At 42.4% G+C, this 16,752-nt stretch overlaps 1 protein-coding gene across 1 annotated transcript in view; it reads right to left on the reverse strand.

Moving 5' to 3' along the window:
* Positions 1 to 16,752, reverse strand: part of PSMD6 (proteasome 26S subunit, non-ATPase 6) — a 179,988-nt gene that overhangs the window by 66,531 nt on the left and 96,705 nt on the right. The window contains 1 exon segment of the mRNA XM_053720999.1: positions 132 to 288. Within this exon segment, the coding sequence (XP_053576974.1) occupies positions 132 to 276 (145 nt within the window). The 5' untranslated portion in view covers positions 277 to 288.

Below are 16,752 nucleotides of genomic sequence, written 5' to 3' on the forward strand. Positions count from 1 at the left end.
AGCGCAGCAGCACATTGATTTGTATCCCCAGGCTCTCGTCTACCTGCAACAAGACCCACACCACCCCCTGCTTGCCTAGACTCAGCTCCCCCAGCATGTCCCTCTCAACCCGTACAGGGCGGTGCACTCACTGTTTTCGGTGACGGCCTCCATGAGCTCGGCTCGGAGTTTGGCATCACTGCGATGTTCGGGATGACTAAGCAAGAACTTAAGCTGCGCGATGCGGAGATCGGGATTTTTGGGCAGGCCCTCCTCTTCCAGGTTTTCCAACGGCATATTGACGGTAGACTGACAAGGCAAAACCGGGAGAAAAAATGTGTGAGGAGCGCTTCCAGGAGACGGGAATTACTGAAAGAAACACTTCCGGGGTTACTGAAAGAAGCCGCTTAGAGGACTTCCGGGGACAGGACAACAATCAGGTAAGATAACATCCGGGATTACGAAAACAAAATCACAAACTTCCGGCGTTTGACAACCACTAAAAAAATACTTCCGATATCAAACGCTACAGCCATTATACGTTCCGGGGCTAAGTACAGACCAGAATGTAGTTCATAGTTATTACACAGCGACATCTAGTGGCCTTATCACGAATCTACCTGTTATAGTCACATGTAGTATTGCCATCGCCTGGTTGTACCTGCCAACTGCAGTCTAGCTTTATTTTGTTCTCCCAAATCTATTACAAAAATGTTTCCATTAGTAAAGAGACCTTTAACAATAACTTTAATTTAACAAATTTCCAGTTTCAAATGTTCTCAAATTTTAATTCCATATTTGTTAGCACAATTTCTGTAACAAAATACTGGCCATGTTTATAGCATATATTTGTATAATCAATTATACAGTATAAATCAGGAACTACATTTGCTAGGACATATTTTAAATGGACATTTATTTAAATTTTAGATTCATGATAGCATCTTTATTTTTATATCTAATCTTTATTTTTTAATTTTTTACCTGAACCTTAAAAATACTGGACAATGACTAGATTAAGACGTAGAGCGCAAATTAACGCTCCCGCTCGTGCTTTAACTTCACTAGCCAAAGGCTTTTTGAGTGTGTCAGGTTGCGCTCATATTACAAGTAAAAAATATAGCAACCGCCTTAAAGGGATACTAAACCTAGGCTGACCATATTGCTGCTTTAAAAAGGGACACATATGAAAAATACATATGTCAGGGCTGTTTAAAGAAATGGTTTTGTATAAGAACCCTCACATATGTATTTTTCATATGTGTTCCTTCTTAAAGCGGCAATATGGTCAGCCTAACTAAACCCAAATATTTTCTTTCATGAATCAGATAGAGCAGTGTTTATCAACCACCATGTTTTCATTATAGCTGAACCAGTGCAGGTGAAATAATTAGCTGATAGGTGAGAGCAGGTTAGTAACCATGGTTACTGATCAGCTGATTACTTCACCTGTGCTCTAGTTCAGCTAGAATGAAAACCTGGCCTGTTGGGGGTACTTGAGCACCGCAGTTGAGAAACAAGATAGAACATGCAGTTTTAAGCAACTTTCTAATTTACTCCTATTATGATGTTTTCTTCATTTTCTTGCTATCTTTATTTAAAAAGCAGGAATGTAAAGCATAGGAGCCAGCCCATTTTAGGTTCAGCACCATGGATAGCGCTTGCTTATTGGTGGCTACATTTAGCCACCAATATGCAAGCATAACCCAGGTCTGAACCAAAAATGGGCCGGCTCCTATGCTTTACATTCCTGCTTTTAAACTAAAGATAGCAAGAGAACGAAAAATTGATAATAGTAGTACATTAGAAAGTTGCTTAAAATTGCATGCTCTGTCTGAATCATGAAAAAAAATAATTGGGTTTAGTGTCCCTTTAACTTCTTCCACAGCAGTCAATGGAGAGCAAAAACTTAAAAAAAACTGACACCCATACTCCAGATCGCTAAACCCTACATGAACTATATATATATTTTACATTCCAATGTTCTTACCATAGAAGAATATGTTCTATTGATTCTTAAACACATGTTTATATGTATATATGTATACCTATATATCTATTACTACAGATATGTATTTTACATGAACAGTATCAGATATATAAAGAAATATATATTTTATAATAAAAAGTACATTATTTTCTATGTGAAGAACATAGGAATGTAAAATATGCGTTTTGCGATTTAGATTTTAACGTGGTCAGGTTAGCTGATGTTGTTTATGTAAAATACATATCTATACCTGTATATCTATAGGAATATATACAGTATAAATGTATAAGTGTATATATATATATATATATATATATATATAAACAAGAGGGTATGATAGAACTAGAGGGCGCACTAAGCTATCTAAGAATAAGGTGTCACCTATAAGGTACCAAAGTGTTTTGTGGCTGTTGCAAGATTAGTTTAGATAAGGTAAGCTGATGTACTATTAAATAAATAATTAAATAAATAATCTTCTTCCTGCGCTAAAGGTCAGAAATTATCTGAATCTAAAGCTAAAACTATAGGGGTGGTAACAATAAAATTAATAGATGGATTAAAATCAAATTTAATTCTTACTCCATAAAAATAAATATATATTGGTTCTATAAAATGTTATGAGGTAGGAAAATAGCCTAAAGTACGAAACAATACGTATAGTACAGAAAAATATACTCACAACATATAATGTATAAAATTCATATAATGGAACAAAGAAATAAAATAAAATAGAATAATAATAAATGATGTTAGTGTATATAGTGAGTTAGTCTAAAATAGTAAAAATAAACAAAAGCACAAAGAAAAAATATTATATTTTGGCAATATGATTGAAACACATCTGAAATACCAGAATCCTAAGTGAAAACACTTGAAAAGTTAAAACACTTGAATGGTTAAAACGAAAAAGACAAGCAATGCAAGCTCAGAGTAGTAGCTGCACACAGCACACAGCCAGGTGTTAAATATTGCACACAATAACAACTGCAAAAAGAGTTATTTATAAGATAGATTAGTGCAGATGCTGCAAATTAGCTTTTGCGTAAGCAGATACAGTCTTGGCATAGGAAGATAAAGTTATTAAGCAAGGAATGGCAATAAATATGCAAACAGTCAGAGAGAGTTAGTATTCACTCAGGACAGATCCTTAACTCTTGTGTCCTATTGCAGGGAAATCCACTGTTAAGCGTAAGTGATACTCTTCCGACAGTGTTTTAATACTTCGTTGAGATGTTCTGTAAAATGTAGATGAAAACTTGTCTCAAAAGTCTGCTAGTAATCTACACTCTAAGGTGTTAATCCAAATTTACAGTTTAAGTTTTCTTTAAGCTGCTCAATTTGAATAAGGGGCAGCGTCTGGCGTTTTGTACAGTCTTTCGTCCGGTCCTTGTTTCAGGAGGTGGATGAAGGAGGTCTGACATATCAGACTATGGTGGCCTGACTGGGCCAAAAAACAGAAGCAACACGTTTCGGATTAGACCTTTCTCAAGCTTCTGATTGACAGTTAACCAAAGGGCTCCTTTTATAGCAGAGCAGTGGGTTTACTTAAAGCGATATTGCACATATATCTGATGAACTTATGTTTGTAAAATATCCACACATTTGGGTGTATGTATAACCTATAAAGCACATATATAATATTATAAAAGTATAATAAACTATCCTAAGTATGAAATCTAAATTTTACATAAAAAATTATTTGCTAAAACTGCTAAAAGTCAGTACATTACTTCTAAATACTTCAGACCTAATGAAAATAGCATTATATGGAAATAGCCATGGAATTCTATAAAAAAAAGTAATGAAATCCTACTATCAAATTACTAAACTAAATAGTATAATGGAATGATTTATTGGTAATTCATTCTTATATGCATGCAGTATATAGCACCACTAAGACCCCATGTAGAACTCTTTCTGGAACCCTAGACGTCCATCAGAGGACCCAAAAGCCTGCATAAAGGGTATATGTGGTCACATTATAAAATTATTCCTGCAGAAAACTACCTAAATCAAATTCTAAATTCATACCTGTAGGGGTCAGGGTGTCTAAATCAAAAATCCATTTTGCTTCAGTTCTTAAGAGAGCATTTGTAGGATTACCTCCTTTCCAATTTTTGTGTAGTCTATTGATAATGGTATAACTAAAATGTTTTAGATTACCATTGTTAAATTTTTTAAAATGCTTTGGTACTGGGAGCTCCCTATTCCTTTCTTCATTTATATGCTCAATTGATGAGATATGTTCCCGGATACGGTCACGGGCTGATCTATCTGACTCTCCCACATATTGTGCCCCACAGCTGCATTCCAAAAGATATATAATGTGTCTATCAGTACACCTGTATGTTCCTTTTATATAATATTCTTTCCCTGTTGCTGAAGATTTAAAATATTTTTTCTTGGTGGCATACTTACAGGCCTTACATGTAAGACAAGGAAAGAAACCTTGCACATCTTTGCCCCATAGATCTTTTTTTCCTTTGTATTATGTTTCTTTTTTAAATCTGTAGGCACTAACATATTTTTTAGATTTTTTGACTTTTTGTACACTATTTTTGGGTGTTCAGTTAAAATAGGACCCAAAACCCCATCTTTTTTTATGATCGGCCAGTATTTATTCATAATTTTTTCTATATCTTGGTTTATTTTGACACATTAATCTGTCGACTTCAATTATTTCTTTTTTATATCCCCTTTATTCAATTTTTTTTGTTAAAATCTTTGACTGTGTAAGATAGTCCTCCTCGTTATTACAATTCTTTCGAATTCTAGTGAACTGAGTTTTTGGAATATTATTTTTCCATCTGTCCAAATGACAACTGGATGCATGTATATAGTTGTTTGCATCTACTGGTTTAAAATATGTTTTAGTCAGGATTTTATTGTTTACTATTCTAATGTCTAAGTCTAAAAATTGTATATTGAAAGGGCTGCTGGTATAGGTAAAATCACTATAAACCTCAATTGCAGAGAGAAGAGAGTAGTAGATGGAATTCTAATAATTCTAATAATCCACAATATTCAAATATGAATGATAAACATAATGTTACAGTATCAGATTTACCACTTTAGATGCAGATGGTTTAGAAGTTCAAAAAATTACAACTAAACCTATAGAAATACCAAATTCATCCACTTCAGGACCAAAAAAGGCGCCTTTTTTAGACAAAGGTCACACAAATCCTTACAGAGACCCACAAACACCAATACAATCAAATATGTCTCAATCAACAAGAGCTCAAAGAAAAAGAAGAGCGTCAGAAAACGAGGAAAGAGAGGGAGAGGAAAACAGGCAGACAAAGAATATAAGACAAAGATAGAAAGCAAAGGAATCAATAATCTAAGTAAAAATCCATTAGACGAAAGTCAGATAAGAATACTAAATAAAGGACTATCTTTTGCACCTACACAAAGGTTAAATAAATTCAACACCTTCATAGATGTGCATAAATACATAAAAAATCTTACAGTAAAACAATGGTTTTTGAAAACATCATTGGAAAGAGATGTTTCTTTGAATCAAAATTTGAAAGATGAGAAATTTACGCATACGAATCTAAGACAGATCTACCTTTTACCCGAAATACATGAAAGGGGGAGCTACAGAAACTTTTGAGAAAATGGTTTTAGATGACATTAAAAAACTAGATGAAAACAAATTAAACAAAACACGCTCAAATATAGCCGCAAAACAATTTGAAGCAATAAAGAGACTGGAAATGAATAAAGATATTATTGTGAAACCAGCGGACAAGGGTGGGGGAATCGTCATATCAGATAGAGACCAGTACCTAGATATGGCATATACCTTATTGAAAGACACTAAAATGTATAAATTATTGAAAAAAGATCCCACCTCTACTTATAAAATAGAATTAGATAATCTTCTTTTTAAAGCAAATGAATCAGGTATATTAAATGACAAAGAATATCTATTTTTATCCACCAAATTTCCAAAGATTACACTTTTTTACTGCCTACCTAAAATTCATAAATGTCTCACCTCCCCTCCAGGTCGCCCAATAATATCAGGCATAGGCTCAATATCAGACAATTTATCACAATACGTAGATCAATACTTGCAGAAGTATGTAGTCACTCTCCCTTCTTACTTAAAGGACTCTACGGAAGTCCTTTATGTTTTGAATAATTTAGAATGGGGGAGTGACTATATCCTGGCTACGTGCAATGTATCAGCACTTTATACTTGTATAGAACATCAAAAAGGTTTGGAAGCTGTAGAATTCTATTTAAACAAAGATAACGCCCTACCTAAAGAACAAAAGGAATTCATCCTTGATAGTATTAAATATAGCCTTAATCATAATTTTTTGTTTTTAATGATGATTTTTATCTTCAATTGTGCGGCACAGCAATGGGAACCAGGTTTGCTCCCAGTTATGCTAATTTATTTATGGGTCTCTGGGAACATATTTTTCTGGACTCCGTAGATGTTTTTGCGGCTCAGCTGCGGGTGCCAGTCAAGTCAATCCTGTCTGTGTCTGTCAATACTGGAAACAAAGACGGGCAAGGGAAATTGAAGGAGGACTCACCAGACTCCTGTGTTCTGTAGCGCTAGCGCAGGATAATGCCCGCCCAAGTGCGGGCTAGGTCGCTACGAGGACACAATTAAATAAAAAAAAAATAGTTTATGGCGGGCTGGCAGCAAAATTCCGCCATTACAAATAATATCTTCAAGTACCCCCAACCTGTCTGCCGCGTACCCCCAGGGGTACGCGTACCACAGGTTGGGAACTGCTGCATTATATGAATTTTATACATTATATGTTGTGAGTATATTTTTTATGTACTATATGTATTGTTTCGTACTTTAGGCTGTTTTCCTAATGCATAACATTTTATAGAACCAATATCTATTTATGTTTAGGGAGTAAGAATTAAATTTGATTTTAATCCATCTATTAATTTTATTGTTACCACCCCTATAGTTTTAGCTTTAGTTTCAGATCATTTCTGACCTTTAGCGCAGGAAGATTATTTATTTAATTATTTATTTAATTTTCATCTTTTCCAATATTCCTCTGGGGACTATTGATATCATCCTGTTTTCTTTTGGTGTGGTTTATTCCTCTTTATTTTCAGCGCTCTCTCACCCCTCCTTTTAAGCTGATGTACTATGCTGAACTCCAGTTGTATACAATGGAGTATATAGTTCAAAAATATATTACTGTGTGAATATTCACAGGATAGCTAAACCATAGCAGCAAATAGTAAAAGAGGAGCTTTAGAAGTATATTGGTATTGTGATTAGCACGATGTCCATAAGCGTTGTCACAAAAAATACAAATATATGGTAATATATAATAATAATGCTTGCAGAAGTATCCGTAAATGAAAATATATCAATATATCCTATCAATAAATAACATACCTCCCAACATTTCCAAATTTGAAAGAGGGACACCCCCCCCCCCCCCCGCCACGTGCGCACAGCAAAAGTATGATGTGGTGGACAGGGATGAGAAATGGCTTAAAAAATAAAATTAGACCAATTTATATCAACTAAATTCTAAATTAAAAAAAAAAAATATATATATATATATATATATATATCATCTAAAAATCTTTAAAAAACTGCAGAGCATACAAATCAACATGTGCACACTCAGCAACACATAGTACGTAGCAGATATACCATATACACACACTACCCAGTATTCACATACATGCAGACACATCACATAGACATACATGCAGACACATAACATATACATACATGCACACACACAGCGTATAAACCCCAAATACACACACTACACAGCATTCACCTACATGCAGACACATCACATATACATACATGCAGACATCCTATATACATACATGCAGACACATAACATATACATACATGCAGACACACAGCGTATAAACCCCAAATACACACACTACACAGCATTCACCTACATGCAGACACATCACATATACATACATGCAGACACATCACATTTACATACATGCAGACACACAGCATATAAACCCCAAATACACACACTACACAGCATTCACATACATGCAGACACATCACATATACATACATGCAGACACACAGCATATAACCCCCAAATACACACACTACACAGCATTCACATACATGCAGACACATCACATATACATACATGCAGACACACAGCATATAAACCCAAAATACACACACTACACAGCATTCACATGCATGCAGACATATCACATATACATACATGCAGACACACAGCATATAAACCCCAAATACACACACTACACAGCATTAACATACATGCAGACACATCACATATACATAGATGCAGACACACAGCATATAAACCCCAAATACACACACTACACAGCATTTACATGCATGCAGACACATCACATATACATACATGCAGACACATTACATATACATACATGCAGACACACAGCATATAAACCCTAAATACACACACTACACAGCATTTACATACATGCAAACACATCACATATACATACATGTAGACACATAACATATACATACATGCAGACAAACAGCATATAAACCCCAAATACACACACTACACAGCATTCACATACATGCAGACACATAACATATACATACATGCAGACAAACAGCATATAAACCCCAAATACACACACTACACAGTATTTACATACATGCAGACACATCACATATACATACATGCAGACACATAACATATACTGTACATAAATGCAGACACACAGCATATAAACCCCAAATACACACACTACACAGCATTCACATACAGTACATGCAGACACACCACATACACAAGGAAGGTAGTTAGTACACTTCTAATTTGTAGAATAAACAAGGATAATGCGTAATTTATCTGAACAAATGCAAGCACCTACATTTCTTTACCAAAATGAATGATGTTTTCTTGAAGTGATAGCCTTATCTGAAATTTCTGTAGGTGAATGAACAGTGCTAAATCTAACAATGTGCCAATGGGTCAGTATCTCCATAATCGTTTATCTAGCCACAAGGAGCCTTGTTCATAAGGACTGAATAGCCTACTCCGGGATACCAGTGAATTAACACACCTAATCAAACTTTATTACCCCCCCCCCTTATTTCCCGAAATAAGGACACGACAACAGAGCTGGGAGGAAGACCCTCGGGTCGCATTTATTTAAACAGCTAGTGTGCATGATCACACTAGCAGGTTACTTAGTAACCAACAGCATATGCAAATATGCCTGGCGTGCATTAGTCCCTAACTATAACTCCTACTTTGGGAGGTAGAGGCCCAATTCCGATTCAGGATATGACCCCTGATGACTCCGCCCCCATTGTTTAGTCAAGGGGGTTAGGATGATTTTTCTGGCCTGCCTACCTGCGAGGAGAAGGCACCCTAGGCTCGGACCTAGTGACATCGCCTTTCCTCCAGCCTGACCAATCACTCCACCCCAAGGCTTCAAAATTAGGCCGCTACCTCTCGCCACCATATCAACAAGAGACTCTTGCCGCCACCCCTTACACAACTTAGAGTTGGGTGGCCAACGCCTCTATCAAATTACCCAAGAATAGATCTAAACCCACCTTGATAAAATGCACACCATCAGGGCGGTATCAAAGCATTCTGGTCAGCCAACAAATTAGGATGCCGAACCACAAACCCCTGCGACCCGCAGACAGCCTTCCCCTACCTCTCTGTTAACTTTTTTCTAATTCTATAACCAGCGCCCTGCGCCGAACCTAAATGCCTCCAATGCAGTCTGGCCACCATATTGGGACCATCCTACACGAACCCCCGGGCACCAAGTACACAGCCAAGCTTATGTCTGCCTGAATGATCCTGATGAGATCCAAAACAGGGGTCTACCCCAATGCCTATGCGCATCCTGCAGGCAGCGTCGGGAGCTCGCGCCAGTGCATCCCCCTCCGGGCCTAACCATCTAACAAACGCCCTCGCCGAAGGGGAAACCTAACTGCTTGCCCCCCAGATGAAGTAAGTGGCAGCCCGAATGGCCGCCCAATGGACATAAGAATGTCCCACAATCCAGACCCGGACAGCCGCAGGAGCAGAACCTGAAACAACAACAGTAAACTTGCTAACTATCAAGGCAACTAATACCATCATCTATTGTGACAGTGGCCTAACCGTACAACCTGTAGATATTTGAGCTCCACCTGCCTAGCCACTTAAGGCCTGCTGCTGACTGCCCTTTCTGCCGCTGTGGACGTGGGCTGCCCCGATCCTAAAAGGGAATGCGTCTCTATACTGCTAGGATTAATACCTACCTTGCCTGCCACTGCTTTTCAGCACCTTCTTGAACTGGTAGACCGACAGCGAGGAGCCATCCGCATGGTTCAAAAATTGGACTCTTACCTACTGGACATATCCTAAGAACTCAGACAACACTCGTACTGGGCAGGGCTAAACTGGCCACCTTTCCCAGCCAAAGTCATCCTAGCACCCTTACCCTCCTGGTCCGTTTTAGACTGGGGGACAAAAAGTAGAACTGCCAACTCATACACTCTAACGTTGCTGAAGCAGGAACACTTTCCCTGACACCCTTAGCCACCAGCGCTACCAGTTCACTGCAAATGCCAGCACAAAAAGCCGCCCGAAACAACGAGCACTCATATGGGGAGGAAACACACCCCTTCCAGCCCAAGCAAAAGTTGCTCTAGGCCTCTCGCTCGTTATAGGTTCTCTAAAGTCTGGCACCATGATTTCCATGCATCCCCAACCCCGTGCTATCTGCTTCACCAGAAACGACCCTGCCGCGGTCGGGGACCACCTGCCAACTTATGAAAATATGAAAGGCGCACCAAACGCGCCTGCACAGTCCCCTTGCGCATCCCTTGCGTCCTAAGCACAGATAACCACTCCAGCAGCATTACCTGAGACCCGATCCCGCACAGAAACCTGCCGGGTTCCCACAGAATCCTTCCCAAGCTTTCCAGTAGGACACGTAGGCCGCCCCAAGTCGCCGGAGCTAAGGCCGACCCCACTAGCAACAGAATGGCTCTGCCCGTTCTGGCCAGCTGCCAGAGAAAAGGAGGACAAGTCCCTGCCAGGCCTACAGCCCTTCATATGTTTCATTCCACTAGGGGGTCACTACACTATCATAAGGACTGAATAGCCTACTCCGGTATACCATTGTATTAACACTCCTAATCAAACTTTATTACCCGCCCTTATTTCCCAAAATAAGGACACAAAAACAGAGCTGGGAGGAAGACCCTCGGGTCGCATTTATTTAAACAGCTAGTGTGCATGATCACACTAGCAGGTTACTTAGTAACCAACAGTATATGCAAATATGCCTGGCGTGCATGAGTCCCTAACCATAACTCCTACTTTGGGAGGTACAGGGCCCCAATTCTGATTCGGGATATTGACGGACAAATTAGGATGCCAAACAACAAACCCCTGCGACCCGCAGACAGCCTTCCCCACCTCTCTGTTAACTTTTTTCTAATTCTATAACCAGCGGCCCGCCGAACCAAAATGCCCTCAATGCAGTCTGGCCACCATATTGGTACATCCTACATGAACCCCCGGGCACCAAGTATGCAGCCACGCTATGTCTGCCTAAATGATCCTGATGAGATCCAAAACAGGGGTCTCACCAACATCATTGCCTCCTAGATAGAGCACAACTATCTGGGGCCTACCCCAACGCCTATGCGCATCCTGCAGCAGCGTTGGGAGCTTGCGCCAGCGCATCCCCCTCCGACCTAACCATCTAACAGACGCCCTGGCCAAAGGGAAACCTAACTGCTGCCCCCCAGATGAAGCGCCAGCCCGAATGGCCACCCAATGGACATAAGAATGTCCCACAGTCCAGACCCGGACAGCCGCAGGAGCAGAACCTGAAACAACAACAGTAAACTTACTAACTATTAAGGCAACTAATACCATCATCTATTGTGACAGTGGCCTAATGTACAACCTGTACCTATTTGAGCGCGACCTGCCTAGCCACTTAATGCCTGCTGCCGACTGCCCTTCTGCTGCTGCAGACGTGGCTGCCCCGATCCTAAAGGAATGCGTCCCTATACTGCTAGGATTAATACCTACCTTGCCTTCCACTGCTTTCAGCACCTTCTTGAACTGGTAGACCGACAGCGAGGAGCCATCCGCATGGATCAAAAATTGACTCCTACCTACTGGACATACCTCTAAGAACTCAGACAACACTCGGACTGGGCAGGCTAAACTGCCACCTTTCCCAGCCAAAGTCATCCAAGCACCCTTACCCTCCTGGTCCGTTTTAGACCGGGGGACAAAAAGTAGAACTGCCGACTCATACACTCTAACGTGCTGAAGCATAACACCTTTCCCTGACACCTTAGCCACCGGCGCTACCAGTTCACTCACACGCAACGCACCTGCAAATGCCAGCACAAAAGCCGCTCAAAACAACGTACACTCATATGGGGAGGAACACACCCCTTCCAGCCCAGAGAAAAAGTTGCTCTAGCCTCTCGCTCATTATAGGTTCCCTAAAGTCTGGCACCTTGATTTCCGTGTGTTCCCAACCCCGCGCTATCTGCTTCACCAGAAACGACCCTGCCGGGTCGGGACCACCTACCAACTTATAAAAATATGAAAGGGCCGCCAAACGCGCCTGCACAGCGCCTTGCGCATCCCTTGCATCCTAAGCACAGATAACCACTCCAGCAACATTACCTGAGACCCATCCCACACAGAAACCTGCCCAGGTTTCCGCAGAATTCTTCCCAAGCTTTCCAGTAGGACACGTAGGCTGCCCAAGTCGCCAGAGCTAAGGCCGAGCCCACTAGTGACAGAATGGCTCTCCCCCGTTTTGCCAGCTGCCAGAAGAAAAGGAGGACAAGTCAGCCCCACTGCCGCAGCTTCCGGAACTAACTTCCTAAACTGATCCCATTGGAAAACGCGACAAGGCATCCACCACCACATTATCCACCCCTTGCACGTGTTTGTGCCGAGAAGTGAATATTGCGGCGGAGGCAACGCAACACCAGGAAAACGTAGATACCGCACCACTACAGGAAGAAGCAGCTGACAAGTTGTTGATAGCATGCACCATGCTCAAATTATCCGACCAGAACGTGACCACCATCTTCAAAGTGGTCGGCCCACAGCTCTACTGCCACCACAATAGGGAATAGCTCAAGCAGGGTCAACTTACTAGTGAGCCCCTGCTTACGCCACTCCCACTGGCCAAGGGCCCTGTGCACCACTCACTGTCAAAGAAGGCACCAAAGCCAAAAGCCCCCGCTGCATCTGTAAACAGCTGTAACTCCTGACTGGTCACCTTCTGCCGAGGCCACAGCCGCACCCCATTGAAATCTGTCCAGAAACCTATCCCAGACCTGCAGATCTTTCAACAATATCCCTGGAGATCCTCACTCTACCTGTCCTAGCCGGTCCCAAACACCCCTCCATCCATCTGTTGAATAACCCTGCCCATAGGTATAACCCTGCAGGCAAAATTCAACATTCCAAGCAATGATTGCAGCTCTTTCTTCTGCAATCATTCTCCTGCAGCAGGCCACCCTAAACTGGGTTCCAGGAGTTTTAAGGACCTTATCGCTTGGCAGGCGGCACAACTCAGCCTCCGTGTCAATTTCTATGCCGCGGTACGTCAGGCGCGTACAAGGCCCCTGAGTTTTGTCCTCGGCAAGCGGTACCCCGAACTTGGCCATCATGAAACGCATGGTCTCCATTAGTCTGGTGCAACTTCCTGATCCTGGTGTGTCCACCAGGAGGAAATCATCCAGATAATGTGCCACCACCGCATTGTCCCCTGACACTGCAAACCACTACCCAGTGCAAAAATTAACTGAACATCTCAAATAATGCACACGACAGGGAACACCCAATGGGCAAGCACCTATCTACATAATACTCCCCCTGCAATTTGCATCCCATTAACCTAAAGGAAGCCAGGTGCAACAGCAGCAACCAAATTGCTGACTCAATGTCGAGCTTCGCCAACTCAGCACCCCTCTCAGCCTGCAATACCACCCCCAGTGCTTGGTAATGCACTGTGGCCAACTCAGGGTCAATGGCATCATTGACTGACGCGTCGCTGGATAGGACAGGTGCTGAATCAACTGAAATTCCATGGCTCTTTCTACTACTCCCAGCAGGAACACCACCAAATCTACTATTGGTAGCTCTAAAAAGGGGGCCCAACATTTTCCCTAGCCGCACCTCTTTCATCATATTCTCCCCGCACCACTTCAGGGTACTCCTTAACCGACTTCAAATTGCGGTGAGTCGTCCAACCCCCCTCCACATAACCCGTGATGGGAATCTGGAAACCCTCCTTCCTTGGTCGCTCTGGGCCAGCGAATTGGACCTGGCTGTCCTGGAATCTTCCACATGGCTGCCTGCTGCAACTGAAGCCTGTAAAACAGCAGAAACATCGGACTACCCAGGGTCTCTGAGCACTGCCCCGCCAGCACTCCCCCAGCCACATGCATACCCCCCGCCTGCCATCTCTGCCCTCCAAACGTGTTCTATACATTCAATAAAGGTTGCAGTAATTGCATAAAAGCGGGTGGGATTACCTGATGCCCCCCTGCTTTGCACGGGGTGCCCCCTGTTGCCCTCCCTGCCTGTACAGAGTGCCCCCAAGCTGCCACATTCATGCCCCCACCAGACCCAGCTGCCACATGCTGATCCCACCATAGGGCCCTGCAGACCTTGCACTCTCCTGTCAGGCAAAGCCACCCCAGACATGCTGCCCCCAGACGCTGCACCAACATCACTGCCACTATGTGCCCACTGATCCTGCTGCTGCACTAGAGGCCCTCAACCCTGGTACTCCCGAATCACCTGCTCAGGCACCGCGTGAGGACCCACTCCTGCGAGCTCCTTCCTCCCCCTCTGTGACTGCGCTCACTACCGCGGCCTCTCAGGGGTATTTCCGGCTCAAAATGACGCACCGGAAGTGCGTCACGGGAAGTGTGTCACCGGAAGGGGCGGGGCTACAGTGCAAGCTACTTGCGCGTGACATCACCGGGAGCCCTGGACCCGGAGCCACCTCGTAAGGGCTGCTGCTGGCAACAGGCCTACCCGGACAAGGCCCTGCAGTAAGGCCCAAAGGCCCCACCGTACTGCCTGCATGCTCCCGCAACGGGACCGGGTACGAACCGGTACTGGGTCAAACATGCCCTGCAAACCGCTGGCCATCCTGAACCTGCAGCTGACCCAGGAACCAGGCCAGATGAGCCCAGAACAGGCCCGGACTGCACACTAGGCCCCACATACACCGGACTGACTTGTGAGCCAGCATAAGGCCCAACCCCACGACGATTAGGCCCAAGACCAGGCCCCACACCAGCCCCAACGCTAGGCCCAAAACCAGGCCCCAGACCTGGGCGAACCGCCTCCTGGCATCACCGCTGCTACCAAGGCCTGCAGGAGGGATACCACTCATGCAGCTGCCTCGGTAGGCAGGGCCTGCACATCCCAGTACTGGAGCATTTTTTAGCATGGGATCTACTACCACCGGGATAGGCTTCCTGCTCATCCATTACCTTGCCTATCTCAGTATCCCACAGGCTCAACTCCGCAACCTCATACAAGGAGGGGGAGCCCGGGGGAACAGGAGATAGGGTTGCCCCCTTTTCGCCCATTAGATTCCTGGACACATTTTAAATGGGGGTGGAGAGGGTGTGTCTCAGGGTGTGGCTTGGGGCGTGCTTCTCACAGCCTCAAATTCAATATGAAATCAAATTTACCTAAAATATATATATATATAATTGGTAACAAAAACTTGCACTCACTGGACTTTTTCAAACACCAAAAAAAAAATTTAATGTAACCTTTCGGAGACAAAGTATCCCCTTCCTGTCGACAGGGGCAGACGTCTACTACAACGTCCCAGTGGATTTTTAATTTGGATACCATATATCCAAAGGGACTCAATGTCCATTTGGACTATCAGTGCTTTTTGTAGCAGTTGTGGTCGATATATGCTCTCTGACTCCTAATATCTTGTCCAAATGTATGGGACACTGTTTAACTTTTTGTATGTTGGCATTTAGTCAGCAAGTGAAGTAGGGGCTATTATTACAATTAAGTGGGTGGTATTAACTAAGGTGTTCTTCCACTATTGGCTCCTAACACTATTTTTTGAAACAAATTGAAGATCAGGGTTGTATTATCCTAATATCTATATTTTAAGTAGTGATAGGAGGGTTAGAGTGTAGGATTTGGAATAATGTATATTTTGTCTGACAGTTCTAACTATGTGTTTTAACTTTAGAATAATGGTATATCTGTCAGATAACTCTAACTATGTGCTTAACTTCAGGCTTTGAGGACAGAATAGCGCACATGTATTTAGTAAAACTTATGATGTAAACCTCTACAATATATTCTGGATAACAGGATGAAGTATATGTTACTGTTAGTTATACACTGATGAAGTAATTTAAGGGGTTTAATGACAGTCAGCACAGTTTGTTGTTGTATGTGTAAGCTCAAATTAGTAGAGTTATGATCCATATTAACACTGCCTGTAGCTCTATGGTAATGCATGTATATTTATGGCTGCATTGTTTTATTTTTATGTGTATAGTATCACTATTTCCACTTTGCTTTTTCAGTGTGTCCCCGTTGGCTCTCCCTATCTCCGGGCGCGCATGCGCAGTTGCCCAACACGGACGCTGGGAGACTGATGGCGGCATCTCACGGTGGTATTATTGTTATATATATATATATATAAATATTCCAGTCAAATGCACTCTCAGGTCTTTTCAATGGGTTCTTTAATGGAACGTTTTCGGGGTTCACAACCCCTTCATCAGCATTGTT

The sequence above is a fragment of the Bombina bombina genome, chromosome 7, assembly GCF_027579735.1.
Source record: "Bombina bombina isolate aBomBom1 chromosome 7, aBomBom1.pri, whole genome shotgun sequence".
In the NCBI taxonomy this organism is placed as follows: domain Eukaryota; kingdom Metazoa; phylum Chordata; class Amphibia; order Anura; family Bombinatoridae; genus Bombina; species Bombina bombina.